General features: G+C 36.1%; 1 protein-coding gene across 5 annotated transcripts in view; it reads right to left on the reverse strand.

Annotated features, from left to right (window-relative positions):
* The window catches only part of CABCOCO1 (ciliary associated calcium binding coiled-coil 1), a 152,684-nt gene that overhangs the window by 36,872 nt on the left and 96,355 nt on the right, over positions 1–19,457 (reverse strand). For all 5 annotated transcript variants that reach the window (XM_088059818.1, XM_088059819.1, XM_088059817.1 and 2 more), the window contains 4 exons: positions 15,453–15,583; positions 10,793–10,962; positions 6,991–7,135; positions 2,766–2,838 (listed from right to left, as the gene is read on the reverse strand). In XM_088059818.1, the coding sequence (XP_087915944.1) occupies positions 2,766–2,838; positions 6,991–7,135; positions 10,793–10,958 (384 nt within the window). In that variant the 5' untranslated portion in view covers positions 10,959–10,962; positions 15,453–15,583. The remainder of the gene's footprint in view (positions 1–2,765; positions 2,839–6,990; positions 7,136–10,792; positions 10,963–15,452; positions 15,584–19,457) is intronic.

Consider the following 19,457-nt stretch of genomic DNA (forward strand, 5'->3'; position numbering starts at 1 on the left):
TGCATCAAGTACAGAATATTAATCAGACTGTGAAGCTCCACTAATTATGTGCTACATTTAAATAACTTAGATTTTGTTAAGTGGCACAACCACAGTTGTATGTATAATCTGAGTTTTGAGTCATTTCTCTTTTCTCGTCTGATTTTATTCTACACAGGAAATGACAGGGTCATTTGGAAATAACTGCAGTGAAAGATCAAAAAGGAAACTTGATTGAGAACCCTGTATAATTGCCTGTGCTAGAGAAAAAAAGTTCCAATGATTTTACAACCCATCGCTGTAAGATTTCTCTGGGAAGCACACACTGTGGTCTCCCTAAAAGGATATACATTACAACATTGAGTAGAGCTTTTATTTGCTATACTTTCATCTCTTTTAAAGAAGCAGATCTTCTCCTGAGGCTGTTGGGCTTTTATTCTGTAGGTAATTCTTTCAGTACACATACTCACTGAGCTAAAGCCATTTCAGTGGAAACAAATCAATTCTGTTGAAGTAAGTAATTTCACTGACTCGTCTCAAAGTGTTCATTTGCAAAAGAAGATAATGCTGTAATTAAGCTCTTGGAACACCATGGTTCTTGTTATTTAGGCAAATCTGGCTGTTACAATTTACAGTGTCTTATTCCAAAAGAACAGGCTTTTATTGCTGGAGATAAAGGAAAACTTTTTAGACATTAGTTGCACTCAGAGTCAGGATCACATTCAGCTTCGAGCTGTGGTGTGTCTGCAGTGGCTTTTTTTTTTTTTTTTTTTTGGTAAGGCATTGGTCTACATAACAGGATAGCAGCCAAACTTTCAGCACAGATTTACTATCTACTTTCAGGACATGGATTTCCCAGTTATCTCCTGTTCCCTGAGCAGATGGACTGCAAAGCAAGTGACCCCAGGTGTGCCCCTACCACAGCCACACACCCCAAAACACTGCAGCCCAAAAGCTATATTCCTCTAAGGGACTGCAAGATAGAAGTAATGATCTCTTTTATGCATAAGAATTTTTAAATAAAACAAAGCTACAGCGAAAGAGCTTGAAGTTTATGCTGAGTTCACCTCTCCTCACATTTTAACACATAAAGTGCAAATAATGCCATAAATTTGTATGTGCAGCTCCAATACCTTAAACTTTTACTTATTGAACAACAATGCATCACCCTATAACTCTAATAGAATATAAGTATTGATTTCCTTGGGTGTTGGAGTGTACTTGGACAAATTAAAAACTCTCTGCCATGGAGCTCAGAATACAAAACAGACGGATTGAAGTGAAGTGGCACTATTGGTAAGAAAAGGCCATAAAGGCAGTTACAGCTAAAGATTGTCATGCAGGGGTTTGTGATAGTTGTAGCTGCAGATGACACTTGTTGCTTGGATGGACCATCACTGAAGTCATTCCCTGAAATTCATTTCTACCATTGCTCAGAAGTGCTGGTACCCTCAGCAGAAGTGATGCTCCCCAGCAGAGCCTGCCCAGGGCACCCCTGTCCTGCAGCTGGGACAGTGCATGATGATCTCACCATCCCAGAAATGAGACTTCAGGAAACACAAAGACATTTCTTTTAAGCTAGTCTAAAACCTTCTAAGATTCATGATTCAAGTTTACACAAGAATTACTTAATCAAAGCCTCAATAAAATCAATTTTACCAATTAAGGAGTGCTAACCACCCATTGATCTAATTACTCAATATGAAGCCCCCACCCTAACATAGTAATGCTGAAGTTCTGCTCTACCTTTGTATTGACAGTTTTGTCACCAATTTCATCATAGTTGGAATTTTAACCCACCTTGTAAATGAAAATAATAATTTCCAAATATTTTCATCCATGCCAAGAAATAATAATATATATAATATATATTTTATAATATATAAATTTTTTATAATATGGCTACTTAAAAGCAACATGGAAGGCAATTATCCCACATCACCAGAGTCAAAAATAACAGCTGAAAGTGTAAAAGAATTTTTCCAATGTACCAATTTTAACTTCATTGTGTACTGATAAGCTAAAATATAGGTACCATATTATACTACTGTGCCTCTCTGGGCAATCAGTTAGCTCCTAATACAAATTTAAAATGCAAATATTTTTTAATTAATCATAACATATATCCTCAAAAAACACTGTCAGGCTAAAGGAAGGTTTATTTGATTAACCTGTCCATTTGATTAAAGGCCACATTCTGCATCAACACATTTTCTTATGCATTTTTTCACATGTAAGTTAGAACACATGACAAAGCTCACTGTGAAACCAACTCAATATTGTTAAGCAAACTCTTTCAAAATGCTCAGCTTCTAGCTTGCTTCTTTCTTCATAGTCTACCATATATAATATAATTCTATATAATTAACTCTTGGTGGCTACAATAGAAACAAAACTCTGTATATGCACATGCATACATCTCTATTAGGGCTGTGGTCAGACTAGGCAATGGCACATGACATTTTATGACTTTGATTGCTGATTTTAAAGCAGACTCAGACTAACATTGCTAATTCAAATTACATGCATCAATTTACAAATACCTATATGAAAGTGTTCCTGATTTACACAACTAACAACTTAACCAATGCATTTACACTTTTTTGAAATCCCAAATTAATTTTGAATATGAGGATCAAAACATCTTAACTTGCGCTCTAATCAGGCGTTTTACATTAGTAATGCAGGGATGTTGACATGAGATTGCTTTGAGCAATACAAAACACGTGCCATGGTGCACTCGTTAAGTAACTGCATAATGAGTTCCATCTATATAGATGACTCACCTCATTACTTATCACAGGTTCTTCTCCACGACTGTGGAAGAGGTATTCATACGCTTTATAGTTTTTGAATATGCTGAAAAACAAGATAATATAGATTACCCCAGCTGTAAATTTTTGGAAAGGTAACAATACTGTAAGTTTTGTTAAACTAAGAATTACCCTCCAGCATGTAACATTCCAAATTTTAAAAAGAAACAGTTGTTTAATTTCAGATACAAAAAGCAGCACATTTAGTTTGCAGGATTTATTATCAGATGGCTGTAGAAAATACAGTGCAATACTTAAAAATACATCCACTTAGTCTTTATGAAATTGAACTCTGAGATGACAAAGTTCTACTCTGAAAAAATGTAGCTCCTGAAACACTTATCACCAGGATACTTATGCCTTTTATTATCAGCAATAGCAGACAAGAAGGAAACAAAGCTAAATCAGCTTTCAGATTCTGGGATGGGCTGCCAGTACAGGGAGAAAGTTTGATCTTGGAACACCAAAACAATAAAGAATACAAAGATTTATTCTATCAAGGTCACTTTGAAAAATCAATGTAGTATTTCCTCAAAGAAAAACTAAAAAAAAAACTAGATTAACACACAGCAGTTTTGTGTATTACAACAAAAGTAACTTAAAATAGACTTTGTCAATGGACTAAAATATTTATCTTCCTTAAAACACGTATGGCTATTTCACGTTTTAAATCATTTTCTTTGTTTCCTTTTCTAATGATCAATTATATAGCATTTGTTTAACCAAAAGTTTTGCTTGTCACAGTCCATCTGTTACAATTAGTTCTTCTCTTACAGTCATGATACAGAACTGCTGCCTTCTGTCATGTCATTTCAACATATGATTTAAAACTCTGTGATTTCATATAAAGTCCAGGTTGAAGAATGATTCCAAGAATTTACCACAGTCCTGCCTGCTGTATCCATGAAAGGTGTGGCAATATTTGCAGTGAACATCTGTAACTGGTTCCTGTGCTTTCTGGCTAGGGACAGGACACAGGCTCTTTTCTTGGAAGACCCATCAGTTGGGTCAGCAGTACCATCAGCTTGGTACCAGTAAGGCCCATGTAAGAAGTCTGGCTGCCATCAGCTAGAGGCTGCCTTCCCCCAAACCCAAAGCACACAGGAAATTAATTAAGTTCTTACAGTATTTGCAATTTAATTTAAGTACATTTTTATTACAACACTTCACCAAAGAATTCCTGACATGTTTCAGTAGAGACACAGAAAATATGTTTAAAGAGAGTTCAGGACTTAACCTGAACTGGAAATGACTCACACTGATTTATGTAAATCTATGTTCCCTTTCATACACACCTGTCATTTGGTAAAATTCTAAGACGGATTATATGAAAAAAGACAAAAAATATTTTATGAACATCACAGACACACAGGAAATAAGACATATATCCTTCCAATCAGATTGACAGAAATTAATATTTCAAATTTGTTCTCCTATCCAAGTGCTTTGAAAATAATCCTGATTTACAGCACCTAAAAGTCAGGTATTTTACTTCCCCTTTCCCCCAAGATGTGTTATGTTACTCTTTATGGACTATGTTACAGCTACATATAATTTAATATAAGTACCCAAAAATATAAGTAATTATTTTTGGCATTTCTGAATTTTATGTCTTTATTTTTAAAAAGATCTGTGTTCAACCTGGTGCCCATAATCCTGTATGAAGGAAAAAATTCCTCTGTTTAATGCTCTTTAAGTCAAATCACATAAATTAGACATCCGCATTTATTTAGAAAAAATATCTTCTATCAGGCATTACACAAAATGCCCCTTTTTGTTTATATTTGTTGTGAACAATTTAAAAATTCCATAACTGTGTTTCTAGCAATTGCACAGAAATAATTTTACTTGTTTAAGTACTACTGTTAAGAATAGGCCCTCTTATGATGTCGTATGAGAATCTGAAGGTGATTAACAATGACATATTTCCCCAGCTCCACTGCTTCCTCAAAATGAAATGTCAGGAGCTACGTTAATGTATGTTTGCCCAAGAAGACAAGATAAAAAGATGATAACTGTAACCTTCCACCAAACCTGAAGGTGTCATTGTAGTTGCTGCACAGTTTCTGCCAATGTGGTTAAGCATTTGTCCCTGTTTCCATTATAAATCCCATCGGTTTACAGCTCATTTGTAAAAATGTGATCTGAACTACAATGTGTCATACTGTTTTGAGTAGGAAAAAAGCTACAGGCTTATCATCTAAAATTAAACAAGAAAAAATATACTGAACTAATACAATAATTTGAATTGTAATAAAACTTAACCTACTTCTGAGCTCATAAAGTTTAAAGTACACCCATTTAAGTGTTCTAATTCCATTTTTATTTAGAAAAAAATATTCCAGTGACTGAAAAAATGGATTGCATAAATTGGACACATATGATACATTTCAGTGTATGTGTGTACATCCATGACATCGCCACAGCACACATTTGTAATAAATTGAGTAGTTTGGACATACAACCACATATTTGGTGGTCAAAATACCACTCTGCTGCAAAAGTTTTGCAGTTTGATTGTATTCCTGCCCAGCTAATACTTTGGTGGAAGTAGGATGGAGCACCTAATTTCTTGGATGAAATTCTTCCAACTGTGAAGGAATTACTTCATGGACAAGATATCTCTCAATAGATAATTTACACAAGAGCTATAGATATGCTGTTTGGAAAGAACATTTGTTCCATATAAATATACAAAAGACAGACAGGAAGACATAAGTAAAAGGAGCTGAGACATCTTAAAATGCCAAGTTTCCTTTTAGTTTAGGGCTAGTACTTGGAAGGACATTAATTTGCCTTGACGACAGAAATTAGGGATTTAAAGAGATGTTCCCATTTCTTATGGGAAGAACCTGAAGTGTTTTATATTTTCCATGAAAAAGCAATGAAAGAAAAAAATCAGACAGCAGGAGAAAGAGACATATTTTATAGTCTAATCATAAGAGAAATTGCCTGCAATGGGTTTAAATCCCCATCTGAATCCAAGTACTCTAAACTGGAAAGCTAATAGCTACCCTAGAATTTTACCTTTCTTCAAGAGAAAATACTTTTCTGCATTCAGGAAAACACTCCAAAAAACCCTTCTTTGCTGTGTTAAACTTTTCCTAAAGAACAGTCAGAAAATTCCCAACAAATCTATATATGGATCTATCATGATCTTACCCAATTTTTATGCCCATATGCCACAAATAGCCCCACCCCCCCACCCCCATCACCCCCTTTCAGGTCAGAAAATGGGCTGAAGGGCTACAGCTGCAGTATAGTGGATGAGCATATACTACAGGAGTAATTTACTAATTTTCCATCTCCTTGCCCCTGATATTCATGGATGGTTAAACAGCTTGAGAACCATTCTGTCCATCATGTACCGCAAACAGGGGTACATCAGTACAGCCACTGCCTTAACCACAGAATTCCAGTTGAAGAACGTGTGTACAAACTACTATACAGTAAAAACTTTATACAGAGGCATTCCTGTTACTATCAGACTCAGTAATTTTCTCAAATAAATAATAAATTTACTGCTGTTTGCATCTCTTTCTGTGTCTCTGTTTAAAAGCTAAGACCTGTCACAAAATATTTTCATATACATACTTGATTTTTGCTGATTTTGAAATGCAACATTTTTATGACTCCCATATGATCAAAACCTTAACTCTGTAAGTACACAACTTGAAATCACTTCAGTCCCCTATAACTGTCAAGGCCAGACCAATACTTAGAATAATAGACTCTAGAGAAGATGTAAATAAGAGAAATAAGAGCTACAATTTTATTCAGATGGAATGTAAAAGTAGCTTTCAAAAGCAAAACAAGAATATTGTCCAGCCACCACTCTTTTTTGTTTTAGCACTTGAAACAAAATCCAAAAGGAATATTTTCAGAATAATCTTACATTTTGATAAACTTCCAGTCTAAATTTATTTTCTGGGCTTTGACATCTGAGGCCAGATCTTTACTGCTCCTTGCATATTCTCTCTCCTTTTTCATGATATAAAGTTTGGTGTTTGCAATACATTGGCATAGTAGGAAGGTATCCAGTAAAATAAAAGTAAAATACTAGTATTAGTAGTAGTGTAATAATAATAATAATAATAATAATAGTTGATGCTGCATTTGTTGTTAATGCTATTTTATCAGTCATTTCCCCACTACATTAGATTACTGAAATAAGAACAGATTCTGCAGAAATAAATACCTGGCAACCAAGTAATCAATGATTGCTTTGGCTTGCTCAATGCTGAATAAATTCAGGTCACCTCTTTCTGCTGACTCAGTTTCTCCTATTCCAGCCAATGCTCTTTCAAGTTCTTTTAAATTATCTCCCAAGGTCATATGTTTGCCTGCAAAGTAATCCCAAAGAACAAAATCCATGTATAAACATGACAAGGTGGGATTGGATTTTTTGGCCCATTTTAATTATAAGACCTATTGAAGTTTTAGTTATGACCCACAACTTAAAACCAACAGCAGTCAAACCATTTTATTGCCATTATTCTCATCAATAAAGTGTCCATTAAAATTCCACTACAAAACCACCACTCTGCCTCCACAGTGGAAGGATCACAATAATGGGTATTCAAGATACTACAGCTTCACCTCTTACCTATGCTGAGAGAACCACAGGCAGAATAATAAGCAATTCTGAGAGGCAGAGTATGTTTTTCCTTAAATAGTCTGGTGCTTATGAATTGTGAAAGATTATTCTTCTGACCATGCCTCTTGCAACATAAGCCATTAATACAGGAACAGATATAAAAAAGGGTGAAGAATATTTTAAAGTGCTTACAGTCATAATAGATTAAACATGAATATTCATAAGACCCTGCATGTATCATCAAACTTGGAGATATTTGCATCATTCCAAACGAGATAATTACTTTACATTTTTACCCTGGAAATCAAAACCAAATGCCAAAACAGGTTGGAATTAGAACTTAAATTCTGTTTGACAACTGTCTTGACAAAGAGGACAATCTGAAATGTATCAGTGCTTGTTGAACCTCTAAAAATAAAGGATTCATCTTTCTGATTTGCACATAGCGTATGCTGTTATAAGTAAACCAATAATTGTAACAAGTTGACTGACTGTTAACATTGCCCTAAACTAAGACAGGTTATAAGTTAATGGTTATTTAATATAATATGTTTCTAGTTAATGGTTAGTATTTGTTGTTAGAGAGTTCGGGTTCTCATGGTTTTATAAGGGTAATGGGCAAGGTCCGGTGGTTGGTGTGGGTGTGGTCAGGTGGAGTTGGGGGTGGCCCAGGGCTGGCAGGGTATTGTTTGGCAGTATGGAGGATTCAGCAAACCAAGAGAACACTCCAGAACATGACCTCCTAAGAGCGACATCTGTATCATAGACAACCATTGGTGGAATAAGCGACAAATCACTCAACACCCTGAAGGAACGATTGGCCTGGAGTGCACCCCATTAAGAATCAATGAGAGCCCTGGAAATGGGCCAGTCAGAGAGTGGATCGTAAACAGACCAATCCTGGACAGAGGGGAGTCTATAAGGGTGGCAGTGGGACTTCACTTGTGGTCCTCCTATGGAGATTGATATTCCAAAGGAGAGTGTTTGGTATTGTTGTAGTGGAACTCAGGCTTATCCTGGGCTCCTGCCTCTGTCAGTGTTTTTCTTTTTGGTTAATAAAGTGTTTGACTTTATTTTTCACCCAAAAAGTCCATATAACATATGTCATCACTAGAACCATGGGAAGTTTAAAAAAAAAGCTTCAAACACCATTTATTTTTTCCTTTTATGTCTAAAAAAAATCTACAGAAAAACTGGGGAAATATCCACCAGTGGTGAAATAGATTTATTTTCCTCATTGTTTTAAGTCTCTACTGATACACTCCTTGGGTTTTTTCATACAGAAAACAAATTAAAATACTTAGAAGACTTCTGTTTTTTCATAGTTTTGCCCTTTAGTGGTACAGCAATCAATGGCTTGAAAACTTTACCTCACTTTTCAGTAAGAGAGGCAACAAAATATAAATAACCATATGGGAAGGGACAAGAAAGAAACACAGAGAATGCAGAGGAAATAGAAGCCATAGGAAATGAGGAAAAGCAACAGAACCAGAAATAGCACTCTTTGTAGGGAAGGAAAGGCACATAACAGGATTGCTTGGACCCTGAATATGTTGGCAAGTCAGCCAAATTTTCTCTTTCCTCTGCACACCTAATTTTCAGTCCCAACCACCTGTCTCAGGAAGACTCATGCAGCATTTCTGTGAGGTAAGGAGCACTTTACCCTCAATGGATAGAAGAGAATCAAATCATGTAACTCATTCTGACTCCCCATTAAGCAAGACCTCCCGTTTTCCTTGCTGCTTTACCAGCCTTAAATGTATTTCCACTACCCTCCTTGTCTAAATCTATTCTTCCTGCCCTCTGCTACTCTTGCTATTATGGCCAAGTCAGCTTAATTCTTCAGGTTGACTGGGTCCAGTGCAGGGAAAAGAAATGAAAGGGTCATTAACATAGAAGACATTAGAATTTTGCTTTTAGTTGAAATGTTTGATAATCACAAGAAAATTCATCTCAACCTTGGACTGTGAAACAAATATAAGAAGTTTTCTGCAAGCATTTATAACAATATTTTCTTTCTCTAAAAAACATGTATATCTTAGCCAAATCTAAATGGATTTTCAAAGGATAGCAAAAAGCAAATTCACAACAATTGCTTGCCAAGTCTTTATCTTTACCTCAAAGCACCAGGGCATTAGACCTGTTAAAAATAAAAAAAGACATAAAATAGGATCATTTTTCCCACAGCCTCTGTCTGCAAGCCCACTGAACTGGTTCAGTTGCAATTTTATATATAAAAATTCATCAAAAGCAGTCAGTGCCACAGAAAATTTCAGCTTAAAGAGTTAAATGCTTGGCAAAGCATAATGCAACTAAGATGACATTCCTGAAAAACATCAGTCAGCTTTAATAAGTGCTTGTGCTTCCAGCCTGTCTTGTACACATGTATTACATGGACTCATAAAACTAATTTCTGACAGGTTTTCATTGTGCTCCATTGTTATAGTAATATAGTTAACATATGTTAAGGTACTTTCTCATTGGAGATAGGAAAGACAACTCGAATTCCAATGATCATAACGCACATACTTATTCTGTCAAAATTCCAAGTCAGAAAGGCCCTTGAACTAAATTACAGTGAAAGAGTATAATAACTATTATGAGCTTGATTTTAAATATTTGCCTTCTCTTTTAAATGAAACTGCTGAGTCCTTTCACTCTTTCTCTGGGATGGACTTTTCTCAACATAATCATCTTCAAAGTGAATGTTAAGCAAGCATTAGAATCTCTGACAAAGAAGATTTTAGAGGACAGTGCAACCATTTTTTTCAGGTTATTTCATTTCCAGTAGACCAAGCTTGTGCTTTGTGGCAAATTTCCTTGTAGCCACAGGAGCTACAGTCCTTTCATTGTCATTTTTCATTTTCAGCAGCAATGCCAGTTTACTTCCCTCACCAGCCCTTAGTTAACATAAATTCTGGGGCAGAAGTGCAGCATTTGCCATATAAAAAGCGGAGAGTTGACCTCCAAGGACAAAAAAAAACGTAATTCACTTGCTGTAATGTAAGCAGGATGTACTGAGTATCTCGAACAGCAGAGAAATGTGCCCAAGGCTACAGTGAATCAGCCACTGAGAAAGCTGGAATTGGAATTTAGGAGCTCCTTGCTCTCACTCTACTGTAATTATTATTTATTCTACTGTAGCAAAGGAAAGGTCTCTTCAGGACCTGACCCATTTGTACCACATACTGTACAAACAAAGAAAAAAGAATACCCTACTCAAAAAATTGTGATCTGTCAGTAAAAATTATTTTCAGGCACAAGGTCTAACATACCTATATTCAAGAGGAAAATAAATCACTTCACAATTACTTGTAATTAAATATCACTTTATTAAAATGACTGGGAAACATTCTTGCCTTCCACTTCAGATATTTATTTTACAGTTCTTAATTATACTTACTGCTGAGGTTCTCCAAGGTGAAATTTAATAGATCCATGAATCCTGAGAGTTGCATAAGGCTGAAGTTCATTTCCCTAGCCCACCAAAATCCTGCAGTATAATAATCTAGTAAAATAGCTTCTTTCAAAGATGTCTTTAGTTGTGTAAGATTCAGAAATTCTTCCATCTTCCTAAAAAGTTCGGAGTAAAATAATGGAATTAAAAAATAAATTACAGATTCCAAAGTCATACTTGGTCTGCATGCAATTATATCTAAAACATTTGTTTAGTTGCTATATTATTCATATGTGCACATAATAATACACATAATTTCTTAAATTACTATGTATGTTATTGTTATTAATATATAATAATTAAGTTTTAATTTATTACCAATATAATTATTAATAGTATTATATTAATGATATACATAATTTCTTTAATTTAGCTACATCAATTCCTAGATAACATTTATGATCAGAGGATATATCAAAAAATAAACAATTACCTGCAGGTTTCAGCAGACACTATTGAAGTGTTATGATATGACTACCAAAAGAACAAAAACTAGAGCATTACTGTTGTGGTTTTAAAACATTAACTAAAAAAGGTACTAGAAAACTTACTTATTTCTTGCTGTGAGATATGGATTAGAACAAGAGCAAAACAGGCTTAAAACTTAAAAGGAACAAAGAAAATTTATTAACAAAAACTACAAGAATAAGAAACCAGAATAAAACATCCAGAAACCCTCTTTTTCCCACTACCCAGCCATTCCCCTGTTCACATGACAACATAGAGACAAAAAACTTGGTGGTTAAAACAGTCTCAATTTTGCTATAGTCTCTTCATCAGTCTTTGTAGAGAAAAAGAAGTCCTCTTCTGCTAATCTATGGAGTTTTTTCACCAGAACACCATTTTCTTCATGGCTTTCTACTTCTCTGATGCCAGCTGCCCGGAAATTCTGCTATCAGTTCTCTCCTCCCATTTCACATCACTCTGAGATGTGTTATGGGTCAATGAGTCAAGATGGGGTGTCATTTTTAAGGATGAGTTATTCAAAGGCAGAAGTTCTCTTCATCTGCTTTTGTGAGACTCTCTGGAAACAGAACTTTTCTCTTTGTCTCTTAAAGGCCACAAATCTTCAACTACTACTTCTCTTTTTCTGTTCCAGCATCTCATAGGATCACAACTACTTCACCATTTGCTTAAATCTACACTTTGAAATACTCTGTTCCCCCCAAAATACTCAGTCAGGAATTAAAGGAGTTTTTTCAGAACACTGTCCACCTCCATAGCTTTAACAGAAAAATATTTCAGCTTATTAAAGCATCTCTGTATTTCTCTTCCCCCTCTGAAGCTTAATTCCTTTCTTCACTGTCTTTGATAGTTTCTGGTGTCTCATTACATGTTGATCACTCACTCTCACTCTGGAAAAAAAGGATTAATCTGCAAGTCTCATCTGGATAGTGAGAGTTAAAATCTTGCCCAGGCCTTGTAGATGGTTCTGTGATCTCTGCCAGAGCAGTAACTGGAGCTGTCTATGATAGAAGATTTTTTTTTCACAGCTGCTCTGGAGGAGTGTGGTCACTGTCTCAGCATGCTGCAGGTCAATGGCTTTCTCTCTCCTTACTCAGCAGTCTCTGGTGAAACTCAGCAGCCGCAGAAACTGCAGCCAAGCCAGGGACTGGACTGGCTCAGCCTGGTCCCACTTCCCTCTCCCATCCCCTGCTCCGCAGCCTTGTCCGGCCTGGTAGGGGGAGGAGGAGGCTGAACCGGAGCCCTGTTACCTCTTCAGAAGCCGGAAACCAAAGTGAACAAGAAATTCCTGGGCTTAGGTCTTAAGGTGGTGTTCACAGGTTGATCTCACTTTTCAGTGGTCAAAACCACTGACAATTCTCAGAAATTGCCAGTTATTGGTCAGGAGAAAAAAACTCCCATCAGCCTCCAACAGTTTTAACTTCTCTTGCTCTCAAAGCTAATCTTAAAGGTGCAGAACTTAATATATAACATAAACCAGGTGATTGGAGATACCAGTATCATAAAGTCACCCCAGGACAATTACAAAACCAAAGAGAAATATATTGAAAATTCTGGAGGAAAAGAAGTGTTTCATCAGGAATTGGTTTGTGGGATGAAATGACACAACTAGTCTCCACTTTCCACTATCATGCTTTCACTCTGATTTAGATGGTTTTACAGTAGTAATATGATCTTGTTTCCATTTCAAGGTTATTTTTCATATGGCCTCTGATTAAAAATTACATTTGAAAATTAATATAAATAACATATAATTACTAAAAGTAGCTAAAATATTTAGAAGTTTAAATTGCACTTCCATAATGGTCAAAAGATTTAAAAAGAGCCTTATCCCATTTTACTGGTACATGATAAATTTTTTTCTGCTTAATTTAACTTGCAAAATTTACGAAAAAATACACTCCCTTGTTGAGACCATACTGTTGCTGATACATTTATGTCTACTCTATCCAAAAACAGAATTAGTTACGTCTTTTATAATAGCTATGTGCTATTTTCCACATGAAGAAAGGGGACTGGGGCTAGGACTTGGTTTCAATTCTTCCAGTATTAACTTCAGACATGTCTCAGGCAGTTAAGTTTTACATTAAAGCAATCCTTGGCTTAACTACAGCTGAGGATACAGGTGCCAGTGATCACAGTTTTTAGTCCCCTGCAAAAAAGCAAGGTTATCTCAAGCCCTGCAGCCTTCTCACTCCTTCCTAAGAAGGACATTAATTCCAGACCTACTGATAGCAGCCATTAGATTTTCAGGGGTTTTGCAGACACAGTACACAAACACTGTTAAATGAGATGAGTTTCTTTCTTTAATTACTGACTCAAAAGCTAACAGAGGAAAGCACATAATCTAATCGGTTTTGGACTTGGAATCCAATCCAATTTTTTCCAATACATGTTTTAAAACATGCATTCCTTTGTTCTGCATGACAAATTTGTATGGCTGCACACATGCAAGTTGGTTAAAAACACTTAACTGTGTACTGGAATAGAAGTGGAATGTGGCCAGCTGAACTTTCCAAGGTTTGAAACAGTCCATATCCTCTCTCTCTGAAGCTTCTGCCAACTCTGTGTTTTCATAATCAGAGCTTCTCAGGGATTTAGATTTTCTCTGATTCTGCTAAAAATGCCAGTGCTCGTCTTTTCAATATTCTGTAAGACGTGTCACTGACAACAGTATCTGTACATGATTGAGAAATGATGGGGCAGTTAGATTTCCGAGTTATCCTCACGGCTTTTTCTTTCTTCCTAGGGCTCAAGTCTTATGAAGATGGACAGCAGTACAAAATTCCCTGATAGACGGGACTGCAGGACATCAAAATTCTTATACTGAATCAGATCTAGTCTGATTTTCTAACCTTAGCTACGGCCTTCAAACTGCTTTTGTAAATAGACACAATGCATTGTGGTAAACAAAATTTTAATGCTGCTGCTAAACTGCTTAGTCTGCATAAAATACCCTGTAACTATGCTACTTCCACTCAGATGCAGTATATACTTTACATTCCCCTTGTACAGTCTGTAAATATAAATACATATGTGATCAGCTGAGTCTAAAATAGCATATGATCTTTCAGTGCTTTTTAATCTTAATGAGAAAGTTGAACAAAGAATTGTGTCACTAAGCACATTTTAGTCTCCATGAGTTGTACACTTCAGTCTCCTCTAAATTTAAAGAGGCCTATTGTGCAAGAGAGAACAGGAAAGGAAAGAATTTTTGTATTGTTATTTAATGGTAGCAACTTTTCTTTCCAGTTTTCTTTAAAAAAATCCAGAAAGACCTTTTCTCCCTAGAATAGTGACAAATAGGAAGAACAGAATATATTTCAGGAATATTTTAATCATTGGTAAATGGTTACCTATTCAGAAGAACAAAGCTGGATTTTATATAACCCCCACCTCTTCCTTCCCAAACTAGACCAGCAACCCAGCCCATTGGCTTTCAATTCCCTAAGAACCTGCTAACAAACACAAGTGCTCCTAAATAATTCTTGCACTTCTGAAAAGTCCCGTTTTCATATATAAATCTGGAGCCTCAGGTTGAACTCCTGGCCTCCAAAATTTAACTGCTATTAAACACTAATAACAAGGGAGAGTGTTGGTACAGGAAAGACAAAGACAGCCTGACATCAGAAGTCTGGCTGCCTCCTATTTCCCCACTGCACCATAATGGCAACCCACTGTTACCTTTTTAAGCTTTCCATCCCTTGCTGAACTATTAAGACCTTTTTGATTTTTTGGTAACTCACGTCAAAGTACAGAATTTTGCATGTTTTAGTAAAAAAATGTTACCCAGTGAGACGTACAAAGAACATCTCAGCATCAGCCTGTTCTTATTTACATCTTAGTATTTTGTCTACAGCATATTTAAAGCTATTGTAAATTCAGAAACCACAACAAGGTGAAATACAAGTGGAACAAACGGAGTCTAAGCAAAATCAAGAGCTACAAGAAAAACAGTAAACCAAACTGGATCTGAGACCAAAAGTATTTCTTCCATCTTTTGTGAATAATATTAAATATCAATGATTTAACTGAATAATTAAACACTAATGACATAACCATCACAAAAGAAATCTAACAAATAGTGTACAACTTTTATTTCATTATTATATGGGTTCCAGCATTGTTCATTGTTACTTACTTTTCAACTCCTTCCAGATTTTCTTCTGACAAGGCAATAATTTGGGAAAGAGAAATAAATGTCCTATTAGTAATCTGCTTTCCACCTACATCATCCTGATCTTGGACTTCATCCTGATCTTGGACTTCATCCTGCATATAGGTATATAGGAATGTAATTTTAAAGATGTTTATTTTATTATGTCAGTAACTTAGCTAAATAACATTTTTATATTGAAGAGGTATACAAGGGATTAATTCAACAAATGCCAAAAATGTAAGACAACTGTAATTATACAGCAGTAGCAGAATACCTTAACACATTCTCACTAGAGAAAAGCTGGGCAGATACATGGAATATAGTATTTTTATCATAAATTCATATGGGAATACATTGACATATTATGTGCTGCACAAGATTAAATTAATTTGCAAGTAAAAACAACAGAGATTTAAAGGTGCAAAAGAATCCATGAATCTAAATTTGACCAACATGATACTGCATTGCACAATAATTAAATTTTAAAATTAACATTCTCCTAAACATATGATGAGAATAAACATATATTACTATGCTATTTGCTCTCCACCATGCACTTGATTGCATTTTCAAATTTACTGTCTACATTCTGTCCATCCCCTAGCCATACAAAAGTCAATGATGTTTGTTGCAAAAGAATGATACACAAGGATCTGACACTACTGTTTCTAGAAAGGATGCACATGTTTTAGGGGATAACAAACTGAGCATCAATTAACAATGCAATGGTCTATAAAAAAATAGGACTATTTGATGATATTTTCTTTTGTGTTGTCATTGACAAAAAAGAAATTTCAGTAAGAAATCTATGAAATGCAAAAAACAGTAGGAAAAAAATCCCATAAAACTGTTTCCCAATAGAATATGGAGATGGCAAAGTGAGGTGTGAGATGAGACAGCCCCTTCAGAGAGGTGCACAGCAGGGGAGCAAGGGACAATGGTCATGGGACAGTGCTCCAGGTGAAAGGGATCCACAATAGGGAATCACAAGGAAAAATACTACACTATGAAAATATTTAAGCGTTAGAATAGATAATTCAGAAAGGCAGAGGAATCTCCATCCTTTCAGGCTTTCAAAACTAAACTGTAAAGAGCCCGGCTGGGCACTTGGTGCTGGCTCAGCTCTGATCAAGCAGCTGAAACAGTTACAAAATGCCTTTCTGCTGGGAGTCTGCCAGGCCTGACCTGTGAACATCTGTCACAATTTGCTAGTAGCAGGTATGCTTGTACACCTGCAGGACCTGGTGTTTAGAGAAGTGCAGCAAGGCAAAGATTGCAGAATCCTGCTTCCAGCTCACATAGGGAGAGCAAAGCAGAATTCCTGACATACACTGATTTTTGAGCCTGACCAGCACTGCTCTGAGCTGCTATCAATTCACTCCAGTGCCAGTCAAGGAGAGCCCCCAAATAAAGCTACACTACTCCCCCTGCTGCTGCCAAGCTACAAGATGTATTGAAATCTGTGACTAGCTGAAGAACTAGTCAGGCAGGACAAAACAAGATTGCAAGCAACAAAGAACATTCATTCAGTGGACAGACTATTCTTCCCCTCTCTAATTAAGTACTAGAGTACTTAATTAGAGTACTTATACTAGAGTATATTTCAATAAGAAAAATTATTGTTCCCAACTGTAAACAAGTCAGTCTCAGATACAATGTCTCATTGGAACAAGAATGGAGTAACTGAAGGCTTCCTTCACATAGTTAAAAGCATGATGTTAGTTCACTTTTATTAGCAGTAATTTACACAGAATAAAAAAAACCCAACTCCTACAGTCAGTTATGCTGCTATAATTGAAGCTGAAGGGAAAAACCAATAGCAATACATGCTAATATTCTACAATTATTGAAAGACATATTTCAGTACGTAGAAAAAGTATAAATGCTTTCCTGCAGTGGTGTTAGAAACCTGTGGAACATGAGATTCTTTAGAAGCTGTGGGAGCTGAATTAAATGGATAACTGATACTGATGTTTTGAAAACTGAATTAATGCTCCTCTCTCACTTTCTCTCAGGATGTTCAATACATAGAATACTTCAGTTTGGTGACCACCACTATATAAATTACATATTACTCGTATGGGCATAATTGTTAGTAAGGCAAAATGTTAATGTTTTACAAGCTGCAGTTTAAACTGAAGAGATAGGCAGGTACTGTAACTCAGTGCTGCAGATAAGACTCCGTAATCTGCACATCAAACCACAATACTTTACAAGGCAAGGTGAATGCCTCCCAAGAACCATTTCATCACCAGGAGCCTGGAACAACATTCCCAGTAGCAACATTCTTACCAATGTATTACTGGTTTTGTTAATGCTTATGATAAGGATGGGGTTGGGGTGCCACTGTCCACTATAACAGGCACAGGTATCAGATAAGAAGAAATACTGTTACAAATGACAGATGAGGAACTAGGGGAGAGAAAGCACATGATATTTTTTATTTATTTTTTTTTTAATCAGCAATGTTTCTGTAATTTAAGAAAGCAGTGAAGGTCCATAAATCATTTAAACAATTCTGTGTTTATGGACAGCTCCTGTTTGGGTTGAACCTACACACAGACCTGATGAAAAGCTTATAATTCTTTTGATTGATTACTTTTGTCTCTTGATTGCTGTCTTTAACCACTACTGAAAATACCAGGAGATTATTTTTATATGCATTCACTGGTGTCAAAGAATTTAGTGTTCATTTTAGTGTTAACTGAGGTAATCCAAGGTGAGTTAATTCTAGTAATGCTGTCTTCATGTGTCAGGAAAAAAACTCCTGAAACCACTCCTACAAATGCCCATTCCCAGCAGTAGACAGCCTACTTAAGTACAGGCTACTTCTAGAGAATTATTTGTTACTGTTTTATTTTTCTTTGAAGGATTTTCAGCTGTTCTGAATGCATAATATGTTCCTGCCTATTCAACACATTATTGCAAGTGCTGTGGGCATCCCTTGTTAATAGCATAAAATCAAGATACCAAATCATACATTCTAAAATAAAAGAGTAAGATCTTCCCAAATCTCTCAGCCAGTGTCCACAAACCACCATGAAGCAGGAAACAGCAGCAGCAGCATGATATAGTTAAACAGCAAATTCCTAAAAACCTCTGTGTTTACAGGGGTAGGGAAGAACTCTCAAAACTCCAAACCCATACTGAGCCACCCCTGGCTAGGAAAAATGCCCCACCACCTGCAGTTTTGGTGAGGACCTTTCCAGAGTGGCCAAACCTTGAAACACAGCAATGGCAACGAGCATTCCTGAAGAAAATATAAGCTTCTCCTTTGGCATGAGCCCTCTGCAGTGGTTGAAGATAGTATGTGCATTTGTTTGAGAATACACCACCACACTTTGCAAAATCATGGCTTCCAAAAATATACACACAAAGGAACAGCTTACCAAATCTTGTCAACTGTAGCAAATACTGAAAGTGGAAGAAACCCAAGATCCTCCTGTCCTCACCCCACCAGAGAAATCAGACTGGACTCAACTTTCCAGTAGCTCGTGTAAAGCAAGCTCAACTACTCTGCCTGAGCTGACAGCAGTGCAGATGTACCCTAGAAGAGTGTTGTATATCAGTTACAACTATAATCAAAGTGGGAATGAAAAAAAACCAACCAAACGACACCAGCAACAGAGGCTGTTATTTGTATTATTATACACATTTTGTTATCAAGCTGTCAAATGCTTCAGTAGTGGCAGAAAATCCTGAACCTTTCTCCATAAAGAGTTAAGGCAGAAACAGAAACACATTCACTCTGTTTTTAAAGGCCCAGCTTGTCTGCTCCCACAATGGGAAGATCCAATAGTTGCTATTTTTAGTCATAAATATTTCTTTTGTCATCAAACAAATGAGGAAATAAAAATAGCAGCACTAGTTTCAACTACCTGCAAAAGGGAAATATGCAGATGTGTCAAATGCAAAAGACAAAACCTATAGGCAAAGAAAGCTTTCAAGGACCATTATAAACATCATAGTGTCCTTTTAATAACAAAA

The sequence above is a fragment of the Pseudopodoces humilis genome, chromosome 9 (assembly GCF_049639895.1).
Source record: "Pseudopodoces humilis isolate 2021_Gansu_Grassland_sample_001 chromosome 9, ASM4963989v1, whole genome shotgun sequence".
NCBI classification, from domain to species: Eukaryota; Metazoa; Chordata; class Aves; order Passeriformes; family Paridae; genus Pseudopodoces; species Pseudopodoces humilis.